The sequence below is a fragment of the Lampetra planeri genome, chromosome 26 (assembly GCF_965212315.1).
Source record: "Lampetra planeri chromosome 26, kcLamPlan1.2.h2, whole genome shotgun sequence".
In the NCBI taxonomy this organism is placed as follows: Eukaryota; Metazoa; Chordata; class Hyperoartia; order Petromyzontiformes; family Petromyzontidae; genus Lampetra; species Lampetra planeri.
Genome location: NC_136132.1, coordinates 4,822,784 through 4,835,322, shown reverse-complemented (window position 1 = coordinate 4,835,322; position 12,539 = coordinate 4,822,784). Strand labels below are relative to the sequence as shown.

At 51.8% G+C, this 12,539-nt stretch overlaps 1 protein-coding gene across 1 annotated transcript in view; it reads right to left on the bottom strand.

The window, feature by feature from the left end:
• Positions 1-3,603: 3,603 nt before the first annotated feature.
• NETO2 (neuropilin and tolloid like 2) overlaps positions 3,604-12,539 on the bottom strand; it is a 34,435-nt gene continuing 25,499 nt past the window's right edge. The window contains exons 3-9 of the mRNA XM_078606904.1: positions 11,415-11,663; positions 9,978-10,013; positions 7,757-7,884; positions 6,163-6,391; positions 5,477-5,590; positions 4,147-4,700; positions 3,604-3,858 (exon numbers count right to left, since the gene is read on the bottom strand). Coding sequence (XP_078463030.1) covers positions 3,604-3,858; positions 4,147-4,700; positions 5,477-5,590; positions 6,163-6,391; positions 7,757-7,884; positions 9,978-10,013; positions 11,415-11,663 — 1,565 coding nt within the window. The remainder of the gene's footprint in view (positions 3,859-4,146; positions 4,701-5,476; positions 5,591-6,162; positions 6,392-7,756; positions 7,885-9,977; positions 10,014-11,414; positions 11,664-12,539) is intronic.

Below are 12,539 nucleotides of genomic sequence, written 5' to 3'. Positions count from 1 at the left end.
ACCTTTAAAGCCATTCCCCGTGTTTAGTGTACATGCCGTACAACGTGTTTGGAATCGACAGGAGTAAAGTTGGACTTACGAACAAATCGACTTACGAACAGACCTCTGGAACCTAACTCGTTCGTAAGTAGAGGAGTCCCTGTACAAAGTTTTCGTCACAAAAATTATTGAGTTTTAGCTTGAGCTAGCGCAAAATAGCTTGACTTTTTTGTCGCACTAACAGTTATGTGCAACGCTAAGAGCTCGCTTTCATCATCGGTTAATACCCTCGGGTTGTTGATCGCGAGACTCTTGGCAATTTTATTTGTTTTCCCAGAAAAAAATTCAGTTTCTAACAAGTGCGACAGCTGGCAGACAATTATTGCACGTGTTTTCTTTTATTCAAGAAGCTCATTACTCATATGTATACCATTTTAGTTGTTTAGAAATAAATCAACTCAAACGTGAAACAGGTGCCGTGTTGGTGCTTAGAAACCTCATACTGAAATATGATGATTACAACGATGGTGGCTCGGCCTTTAACCCACAGTTTAATGTCTTGCAATCCTCAACTTCAAATCCTTGCCCTAAGCTCTGTGCTCATTCCTTCCACCGATAATATATGTATTTTAAAGTGTCACTTTCTTGTTGTTGTTTTCACTCCTGCACAACTCATTGAACGTGGCTTTCTTTGCAAGTTGCCGTAAGGGCATCGTGTGTAATTGCCGATGTGAAAGCACACTGGCAGGAGAAAATCAGCTCCAATTCTGGATGTGGGGGGGGGGAGTTGGGAGCAGAAGGGCCGTTGCATCGGGTGCTGCTGCTGCCACTGCTGTTTAGGTCTGGTTTAGAATTGCCGCAGCACTTAACACTAATTGACAATTACACCAGCAATTCCCAACCCCAACTGCAATTGCAGTCACGTGGAGTCATCATTTAGTGGTCGAAGATATAATTGGTCAAAAATGCAATTACAATTACAAATTGTTAAACATTAGCGAGAGAGAAAATAACCCCTTCAACACTCAACTTTTTGTAAAACAAAAAAAAACACAGTACAACGATGTAAGCAAACAAGGGGAGATGTGCGCATTTCATCTGGGGTAGGGAGACAGTTTTTCTGCTCTGATTTATTTACTTCTTGCCAGAGTTGCAGCCAATTTATTGCACCCTGGGTTTGAATCTGAATTCTTGATTTTTTTTTATCTGACACTCAAAGACCCACGTGATTTGACGGTAATAAAGAAAACCTTATACATCAGCACAATGTCCTTGGGATGATTCAGGGCATGCCAAAAAATTGATTTACATTGAATATTTACCCAAGTCTGGTTCTCACGCTTTTTTTTCCGAGTGATATTTTGAATGGCTTAATGTCAACGCAGAGCCACCTGTCCGCTCATTCTTCATCCAGCCAGGTGCACAGAATTTAGATTTGACAAATGCAACGCATTTGCTAGGTAGGCGCCGTCGCTGTGGTAAATCCAACATTCACCCAATGTTAAACTACATTTTATGGCTACGCGTTCAAATCGTTCGTACATTAGCAATTGCATCGGTGCGTAAAATTGCACAAGGACTCTGGTGCAGCCAGGGAGAGGTGAAGCTACAGCAGCACGCGGGCCACTGACGGCCCCTGATGATGGCCTTTAGTGCGGCCCCTGACGTGCGGCTCCCTCGGCAACACACAAACGTGAAAGCACCCACCTACAGCGCCGTGAGACGGCCCTCACACTCACGAAGTCTTATCGGCGAAAGTGGCTCCCCCCCCCCACCCTCTGAAAATGAGTGAAGGAACAGAGCCACACAAACAGGATCGCACCATCTCCAATTAGACATCGAATTTCAGCCGGAATTAAAATACTCAATAGCCGGAATGAATAGCTCTAAATCAGTGGCGCAGCTGTCGAGAGCAGGAGCAGTGCGACCGCACTTGGGCCCCATTGGCTGGGGAGGCAGAGGAGGGGGCAGGCACAAGGCCAGGAAGAGGGGGGTGAATTGGCCAGGGCCCCCCATTTCATCCTTTGAACCAAGGGCCATGCAAACCGCCCACTCGGCCTTGTGCGTTTGGACGCCACTCGCATTTCAACCAGCCACTTGTGTGCAACGCATCCCGTCCAATTTGAAATTGGCCGTGCTGGCAGAGTGGTTGATGCAGTGAGATTGACCGTGTTTGGTCAATGCTGCTTGCACGTCCCATTACCCGCCGCACTAACTGACCCCCTGACGAAAATGAGGGCCAGATTTGAGACCACCATGATCTGAATTTGAAAACCCTGAATATGGTCATCAGCAACACTCGGACAGCGTGAGCAACAAGTGTCCATTAGTGCATATTCTCAGCGTTATATCAATGAGTCTGCACGAGAAACTGACAATTCAGGTGGATGCCTTTTGACCTCATTTAGATAGATATCTTCAGTGCACAAGATCGATGTGAATTTTACACGGAGAAAATGTGTTCAGCGAAACATCAACGGGAAGAGAGAAACCGAACCACACCCACAACCATTTTCGTTTGTATAACCTCGCATACTCAGCTTCACAAATACAGACGCTTCGTTGACCACAGCTTTACCCTGTAACAGTACGGCGTGAACCAATAATATAAGCCGGCTCGGCGATTCGAATGTCACAACAGTGTCCACATGTCGAGTTGTTTCTGTGAAGTCTTGGCACACACCCCTTGTCCAAACGCATTGGAACAGAGAGCAAATGTACAGCAGCTGCTGGCTGAGACTTCCCACTGCGTTTTCATCGTTGAGATCATCTGTTTGTGTACATTTCTCGAATAGATTAACTCACAGTTTTCATGTAACTCTCTTGATTGCCATCCCTCATCCTCCAGCACCCCCCCCCCAACCCCAATTCTCACACTGAATTTTCTTTTGCTCTCTGTTGTCTCTGACGCTCGTTCATGATCACATGGCGGCGAGAGGGCAAAATGCCGATGCAGCAGACAGAGGCGTCTGGTCGCCCCCACTGGTACCGGGAAAAAAAAAAATGAAGCTCGATGCCCTGTTAATTCAAGGTGCGTGTGAGAATGTTGGGAAGTGGGTGCACTTGATGTGAAAAAAAAAGCAAAACGCTCGTCATTCATCAAAAAATACGACAGTATTGAGAGGACAAAAACAATGGGTTTAGGTTCACATTTGTTGTTGTTGTTGTTTTAATTTAATTGCTCCAGCATCGACAATGACACCCTCTAAGCCGCAGTCACATCATGCTAAGACCTTGTGCAAGGCTCCAACAACAACAACAACACAAAGACCAACCCCCAGAAGAAGGCTCCGGCGTTCATGGGCGTTCGTCACTTCTCACCGCGCGGTCCGTGAGCACCACTCGAACGGCACCGCATTACTCCCCGTCATCTCAAAACGTCACGGAGCGAAAGAGAAATTCGGAATTACATTGCAGGGTCCCGTGGAGGAAGTTCTAACCGGCATACACATCCCCCGCGCTGTGGCACTGCCGTTGCGCATCGTCGTCCCGGCGGGCCCACCGGGGATTCCAATTTCATCCCCATTCCTGAAACGTGCAAAAAAAAAAAGAGTTTTCCGTGGACTTGTAGATGACGACAGGGAACACGGGGGTCTCTGTCTGCTTCCGCGCCGGACCCGGGGGTCACACCTCCACGGACACAGACCTCTGCAACGTGCGCGTTCGCTCCTGCGGCACGCATCCCTCGCACGCCGCCTCCGCGACGGCCTTGGCCGGGGTCGTCGCCGCCGTCGTCGGCGTAGCCGCCCCGGCCGCCGCGGCCGCCTTCTCGACGATCGTGCCCGCTCCCTCGTGTCCGGGGCTCGGCTTGAACGTGTAGAAGCTCCGCTTGGGCGCGGGCAGCGGTGGTGGCAGCGTGGACGTTTGCAGGTGCAGGTGCTGGTGGAGATGGTGGTGATGTTGCTGCGGGTGATGCTGTGGCTGGTGATGATGCTGCTGTTGTAGCTGATGCTGCTGCTGCTGTTGTTGCTGCTGCAGTGTCTGCTGTGGCGAGTGAGCACTGGCTCCCAGCAGGCTGGCAGCGCTCTGCTGAGCGGTCACTGTCAGGCCCTGCCCGGGCACTCCCTGCAGGCTGTGCAAGCTCTGCAGGCTGTTGACGTGGTGGTGGTGCTGCTGCGGCTGCGTGTGAGGCAGCGGCGGCGGCAGCAGCGGGTGATCGGATGGCACTATAGCGCACGGCGGGTTTCCCCGGCCCTCCCTGTCCCGGTCCCGTTCCCTCAGCTCACGCGGCTCCCTCTCCCCCCGCTCCCTCTCCCGCTCCCTCTCCCGCTCCCTCTCGCCCCGCTCCCTTTCTCGCTCCCTCTCGCGCTCCCGCGCGGCCGGCCTGTGCGGCAGCGTCGACGTCGCCAGCCCTCCGCAGTGGTGCTCGCGCACGCACCGCGACAGCGCCGTCGAAGAGGAGCGGCGCATGCCCGACAGCGGCTGGAAGTCGTCGGGGAGGTCCGACAGGTCCACGTAGGTCTCCTTGTCGCCGAGTGGGAAGGGGTCGTACGTGGCGGTGGCGGCGATGGAGGGGGACGCGGCGGCGCCGGCCGTCGGGGAGGCGCACGACGTGTCCCGCACGCTCGACGACACGCGCCTCGCCGTGAGCTTCTTGCGCGGCTGCGTGAGCTGCACGTAGACGGAGAGGGCGAGCAGCACCAGCACCAGCGCCGTGGACATGCCGATCATGGTGCCGTTGGTCTTGGTGATGTGCTGCCAGAAGCTCGGCTTCTTCCGCTCTGGTGGGCGAGGAAACGGCCAGCCGGATGGGGGAATAAGACAGGCAGGCAGGCGGGCAGACAGGCAGGCAGGCAGACAGGCAGGCATCCAAACAGGTTAGCAGGCAGTCAAGCAGGCAAGCAGACAGGCAAACAGACATATGTAGTGACATAGCGCCGACTGCTGTCCAGCAGTGGACAGTTCGCGCACACGCCGTCGAGCAAATGCACGGGTGTGCCGGCAGGGCGGAGGAACTGGGGCAAGGGTCACGGTAGACCTCGTGGGGAAGTCGCTGAAACCCGCTAGTGAGTTCGAGAAGGGAGACGCGGCTAAGGTGGAGCCAGGCCACACCGAGTAGAATAAAAGGAGCGGGGAGCAAGAGCTCCGGGCTGCCGGTTCTGGGAGTGGACTCGTCTCGTCGTCGCTGCCGCCTTCGACCGATCATTGCGCGGCCGGACAGTGGTTGGCTGTCTCGGTCGACGCCGACGGTGCAACGCGGTTAGGGTTGTGTCTAGGCCGGGCTGTACGGCAACGTGAGCAAGCAAGGAGGCGACCCCGGAAAGGTGTTACAATAAAAGAAGGTGCCTCCTGCAACTACCTCGTCTCCGACTCGTGCTACACTACACATACATACAGATAAACCAGCAGACAGGCAGGCAAACATATAAACAGACAAACATTGGAAAACGAATTAATCAAAAGAGTTATCTCATGTACATCCTGTGCATATTTTATAAAGGATACCAAATGCAAAGCCTCTGCCAGCACGCTTTAGCCGCTCCCACGTTCCACATACCCTTGCAGTGGTTCTCGTCCCACGGGTAGGCGCAGTTCTGCACGCCGTTGCACACCAGCGAGCTGTTGATGCACATGTTGCTGTGGCAGAAGAAGGAGTTGCGGTCGCAGGGCGCTGCGCCGCACACACGCACGGAGAGAGAGATGGGGGGGGGGGCCGACGGCCGAGCGGCGCGAGTGTCAACGTGAACGTCCGACAAGGGGCGAAGGTCAAACATCACGGAGAGCGGTGGCGCAGCGGTTAGCGCGCTGCGCTACGAACCCGACGACCCGAGTTCGATTCCCGCTCACGCCCAACACCAATGATAAAAATAAGAAAAGGTTGTAACCCTTTCTGGCAATAAAACAGCAGGTGTTTCAAACACGAAATAGATTCATTTTGCAAGAACATCAAGTCTCCATTAACCACACATACTTTTGGCAAACATGCAAACAAACACGCTCTGATAATAGATGCATTATTCGCCTTTTGGCATTTTCTAACACTGGTGAGACGAGGCCATAAAGAAGGCCGCCTCAATAAAAAAGAACCTGTATCGGGGACGATATTGCTCGCGTAAAAAGCCTACGTGTTAAACCGTCTCTCAGCGTTACGCACGCGCGCGCGCGTGTCAGGCGTGTGCGTGTCATGCGTGCGCGTGCACGTGCGCGCGTGCCATGCGCCGGTCGCGTCGTCGGGCAACGCACGGTCGAGGAAGGACGTGTAGAGCATGCGGAACCGGCTGAGTCGGCTGCAGTTGTCGGCCCAGAGCCGCACGACCCCCACTCCGGAGCGCAGCATCAGGTCGCTGGCCACCGTGCTGCAGAACTGCGCTCGCAGGTTCTCGATGGCGCTGCTGCCGTCGTACACGGCCACGAAGTTGCGGTTGCACTCGTTGGAGTGCTCCATCTGGTAGTCGAGGAAGCGCAGGTATATCTGAGGGGTGGTGGGGGTGGGGGTGGGGGGGCGGATTGAGGTCGCAGCCTGAGTGCCGAGGAGTGCTGAGTGAATGTGGGGGAGTGGTTTGGGGGGGCGGGCGGTGGGGGGCAATAATCGTCAGCCCCCGTAACGTCGGCTGGGCTGGAGTGCCCATTCCTCGCCCGGCTCACTGCTCAGGGGGCCCTCTTTTAAGTTATTATTATTATTTTACTCTGGTCAATGTTGGCACACTACTGAACAAGTGAGAGGTTTTCCTTTGAAGATCGCCAGCTCGGCAAACACCCATCGTCTGCTCGAGCAACGTGCAGAATGGACAAAAACAGATTACTCATTCTGTGCAGGGTATTTGTCTCAAGTTTGTTTAACTATGCCATGCCCGCTCGGGTTCTTGTATGCCCCGCTTTAAACAAGGCCATGCCTCAGGGTTGGCGAGGTCTTGACGTCGCAAATGGAACCTTCCTTTATGGAAACCTGACCCAATCTTACGTGACCTGACTTGATTTACATCGATTTACGTAATCTACTTCATGTGAGCTGACCTGATTTACTTAGTCTGACCTGACCTGACATTGCTCGATCTAAAATTGAACGTTTTTCAAACCTACTTAGAAGCGAGACCTTGACGTCTCTAATCCGGCCATCCTTGACGGATACCTGACCCAGTGTTTATCTGACCTCCCGTGGCCTGGTCTCAATGAATCTGACCTGATTTACTTAATCTGACCCGACTTGATTTATCACAGTGGTTCACAATCTTTCGGCACCCGCGCGACTGCCAAACCTCAAAAAATAAAAAGGCGTGCACCAACAAAATACTTTTCAGAGTCAAAACTAGAAGTATTCTAAAAGCTCTGTAAAATTTAAATTTAAACACCATAAAACAATCAAATCGGTTTTTTTATTCACTAAGCTAAATATTTGTGCAATTGGCGGTGATGAATCTGGTGTTTTGTGAAAATAGCATCCTAGGATGGGCAACAGTGGCTCGTATCACAACATCCTTGCGGACCACCGGTTAGGAAGCACTGAATTATCAGATCTAAAGTGACCTTATTAACTGAATCTGTGTCGGGCGGACATTGCTTGATCTAACGTTAACCGATTTTTCTAACTCACTTCATGTTTAATCAATGTACCGTTGCCCGAGTGCACAGCAAAGCGTAAGTAGACACACGGTGTTTAAAAATAACAAAATTACGTCACATTGTCCCCACGTGGGTACACTCTGAATAAGCAACTGTGAAGCGTCCTGAAAGGATGTTCCACTATTCACGATATTAGACTACCACAAGTGGGAGAAATAGTGAATTCTGGGATATTGGATTGGCGGGGGGGGGGGTGGAGGCTGGGGGTGGGGGTCACCTTTGCGGGAGGGGGGGCTCGGATCTTCCAAATGCAGTCGACCGCCTCGTTGGCCTGAGCCTTCCTCTCGTGCTCAATCTGACTCGAACGAACCACGCCCTCCGTACCGCTCATCTCGAACTCGCAGTCTGTGTAGGGCGCAACAATAACAACAATAACAACAACAATAACAACTGTGGCCGCCGTTCACCGCTGGTTGACAGTCACGTCACCTCCGAATAGCACGGTTGTCTACGTAGGGTGCGAAAGAAGTTCAACATGCATGCATACGTCACCACCACAGTGATTGTACCAGGCTCGGTGCACTTTGTGGCCACGTGAAATGTCGAAGGCACGCTGGCGGGAGGTTACGAGACAGACTCAGGTGTTCTAACTTAGATGCTTGGTAGGTTGGAGTGCCTCTGCTTCCCACTGTGCAAAGTTGTCACAGCTGTGTAGGTATTCACGTACAAAGACAAAGATCCCCCATATAGCCTTAACAGACTGTTGGGACGAGTGCTGTTAGTGAGCGCCTATGAAGGCCGGCACGGCACACGAGGGGGTGGGTGGCAAGGACCACACGCGTACACACAGCCTACTACCTCCAGCAGCCTGCTCTATTCATGCAAAGAATAACAGGGTAATTAGCAGTGGCGGCTCCTGCAAAATCTCTCAGGGGGGGCAAATGTCTGGATGATTGATAAGGATAAGGTCCACCCATGCAATGGATAAATTAACAGCTTAAGCATGTAAAGGCAACTTCACTTCTTTAATATTAATGAAAAATAAAGTGACTGTTACAATAATCTTGTTTGTTTCTATACTCACTATTAAAACAAACCACTCAAGTTTCTTTATTAAAGATTCCACTAGGTGGCGACAAATTATATTGTTGGATGAAACGTGCTTACGTATGATGACGTAAGCACGTATGATGACGTAAGCACGTTAGGGCGAGCCCTCCCGGAAGCCATAAAGAATGCATTGCAGCGCACCCGTTCGAAAAAAAACATCTTTGAATGTAAGTCTATGGGGCCACTCGGGGCGATTCTCAGCCGGAGGGAAATCGCCCAAAAAGAGGCGGTACTCCACAGAACGTGACATGACGCTGATTGGACTATATCCAGAGGCACAGTGACGGCTAGCGTGACTCTGTGGTTGAATGACATTGGTGGTGCGTCGCCCAATCACCCTAATGAAGAAACGCCCCTGGTAATTAGGAATATAGCACAGACATATATGTATATTTACTGTCACCAAGAAGAACACAAAGAAAGAGTCATTGTTTAAGCTGGCTTGCCTTATTGAAGAATTTAATGGGGGGGGGGGGGGGGGGGAAACAGTTGGCACTCTCGCAAAGCGGTACAGAGGATTGGCTGCAGTTGGACTTCTCCCCAGAAATCCATCAAGTGGCCTCCGTTTATCCTTTAATACCGCAAGGGGGGGGGGGTGTCGACACTTTCCCGCACACTCTGCTACGAGATTGTCTTGTTGGCAGTCAAAACACACACGCACACACTCTCTGCAGGCCAAATTTATTTGAAAGCTAATTTCTTGGGCTTTCTGTAACAGCCATTGGTAACTTTGTGCAGGGGCCATGAACTCGCTGCACTTGAGAATACGATTCAGTGAATGGGCGACTGCCTGGATTCGAACCCAGGGCCTCAGCAGTGCTGGCTGAGTGCTCAGACTGACGGGTCGGGGTGCGGTTTGGTCGTATCACCAAAACAGCGTGGGGAGACCTTCATCCAGCAGTGTATAGAACATGATGTTTCATCTACATAACAAAGGCTCAGTCCCATTCACAGCAGCCGCACCTTTACATCAGCCGCATCTTAACAACTCTTGGAACCTCCCAGTTCAACCAGTCTACACAACAAAGGCTCATTCCTAGCAGCGTGCTTCAGCCGCACCGAACCTCACAATAATAATAATATTATCCAGGGCCTACCTTGGCTCCTCCCACCCTCAACCAGTATATATACAAGGACTGTTTTCTTGGAATTTCTCTCACTTGAAACAGCAATCGTGCTGTGACGGTTCCACCTGAAGACGGAGGCTTGTGTTGCCTCCGAAACGTCGTAATTTTTTATTTTATTTTTATTTTACTTTAATGAATTTTAATTTAAATATTTTACCCACGTGACTTTACCGAAAAAACCTAAGAGTATAGAACATGGTTGATGATGATGCTGATGAACCACAGTTAATGTCATATGAGGCACCACACGTGGCCCCTTACCTGGCATCGGGCTGCCCAGCGTCTTAAAGTCTGGATCTGCACAAATCAGGGCACAGGAAGTAAAGAGCACGGGATGAGAACATGGAATTCGGCCGTGATGTTTATTTGACTTGCGTCGTGTAAGCGATTTGCTTGCATCGTCCTCCAAGAGATGGGGCCAAATTGAAAGCCAAGGCGAGCAGTTTCCGAGGGATGACTGGGTACTTGCAAGAGCCCAGGGTTGGTGCATCGTTATAAATTGATCAATTAAAGCCAATGTTCTGTGTTTAATTAGGCAAAGGCTCATTAATATTCATGCACTGTTTTCATCATTTAACGTCTCGTGGAAGGGTGACATTACGTATGGTGAGTTGTGGTCCCGTAGTTCGGTGAGCGCCGTTGTTGCTTTGATCGTCGAAGCCACGCTTTCAAAAACCAGGCACGCACAACAACAGTGGCGCTTTCTCTTTGAATCTCTTCTGAGCCTACCCCAAGATCGACTCAGCATAAAACAAGGATCGGGGGCACAAAGGCAGCGCTGGTGCCCGTGGCAACGCAATTTCTCCGTCTTGTGCGCCGTGCTGGACTTAATAGGCATACACACTCTCATTGAATGGGAGATCCTTGTACAGAATGTGTTTGTTTGTTCCATATTATCAACGCAGTTTAGCACAGTTGGCTACGTGCAGTGCGAAAGAAGTTCAACACACGTACATGCCCAAGGAGTATCCATTTCTGTCATTGTGTCTGGATCTTTTCCTCTATGTCTCTCCGTGTCTCTCTGAATCTCTGCGTGTCTTTGTGCCTCCATGTCTCTTCGTGTGTCTATCTCTCTCAGCATGTCTATCTCTCCCCATGTCTCTCGTGTCTGTATATTTCTCTGTGGCCCTGTATGTGTAAGTCTCACACTGTGTGTCACTGTATGTGTGTCCATTGCTCTGTGTGTCTGTCTCGCTCCGTGTCTCTCTGTGCATTGTTCCTGTCTCTCTCCATCTGTGTATTTGCATCTTGGGTCCCTCATTCCCACCACCTACAAAGTAACCCAATTAACACTGAACCAGCTGTGTGTGTGTGTCCATGTACGTGTGCGTGTGTATGTCTTTGTGGTGTTGAGAAGTGGCAGCACAGCGACTAGCGCACTGCGCTCCAAACCCGGCCACCCAAGTTCGATCTCGCTCACAGCCAACATCGGCGACAAAAAACTGAGCCGGTCCTGAGCCTCCCCTAGCTTGACTCGGCCTTAACTGTGCCCCTGATGCGGTGTGTGAACATCAGCGCTGTGGAGTCAAAGGCGGCCGCGCGTGGTGTTGGCCACTCATCTCTTCGCATGCAGGTGAGGGCCTTCTCGGCACTCCCTGTTAACGGCACTCGCCCCCCAGCAGTCCGTTGAAAGCCACGTGGGGGGATTCTTTGTCCGCGAGAGTTGTTTTTTGCTTTGTACCGAGGACGTGCGCACACCTGGTATGAACGTGAACCGCGCGCGGAAGCCCAGCGCCTCCAGCTCGCTGTCGGCGAAGAACTTGACCCACATGAATCGCCCCGTGGAGTTGACGGGCCGGGGAAGCACGTGGCCGCAGAAGCGTCCGATGAGGGGCGAGAAGCCGAAGGGGCCGTCGCGCACCTCGATGTGGTCGAACTTGCAGTCCCACGACGGCTCCAGCGAGTACGGCGCCGAGAAGCTCAGCTCGATCCGTTGCCGCGCCGGCGCTGAGCGGAGAGCAGAACGGCAGAGCGGCAGAGCGGCAGCGGTATCAGACGGCTGTCACTTTTTTGTTGGACACTCCCGCCCGTCTCGACGCGCAAGCTCCAGAAAGTTGCGCGCTTCGGTGGGCGGTCGACGTTTCGAAGCGGACCGCGAACCTGGGCGGGATGGCGCCGCTCCCCACGTGGTCCCCCCCCCCATGTGACACGTGGATAAAACAAACGACTCGAGACACCGGCGTACGGCAGCGATAGCGGCTCACGCGAAGAGGTCGCACGTTTGGCGCAACGGTCCTTCGCGGACTGTGCGTGATGAATGGATGAAACGGTATTAACGACGACGGTGATAACAACGCGGATCAATAATACGACTCTGTGAGTGACGAGAATACTCTACGGGGCACGGGAAAAAATGACGCTTCAAGGGCTGAAACACGAATATGTTGAGCAACCGCGGAGAGGCGCGCGCTTTTGCATGCGCGGAGGCGCTTCGGCCTTATCCAGAACGCCACCTCAAAGGAACTGAATGTGTGGCCATTTGGTAATTTCAGCGATTTGAGAAATTGCGAAAAACGTGGCTTTGTTTGGGATGATCACACTGTCGCAACTCTTTGGAGGCGGTGGTTCCAAACGACAAACTGGCCACACGGGTGAGCTTCTTTTGAGCTGGTGGTCTGGATAAGGCCGCGACACTTTGCACGTGCAATGCTGCACAGCACACGGGTGTGTGTGTATGTTGCTAAATATCTAACACAGATCGATGTCATGACAAAATGAAAATCACTAATCAAGTTGTTATAATATGTATTAAATTACAGCCCTTTGCCAGTTAATTGCTGGATAAACACTGCCCAATGCACTGTTAGTCGTGATGGTTGTTTG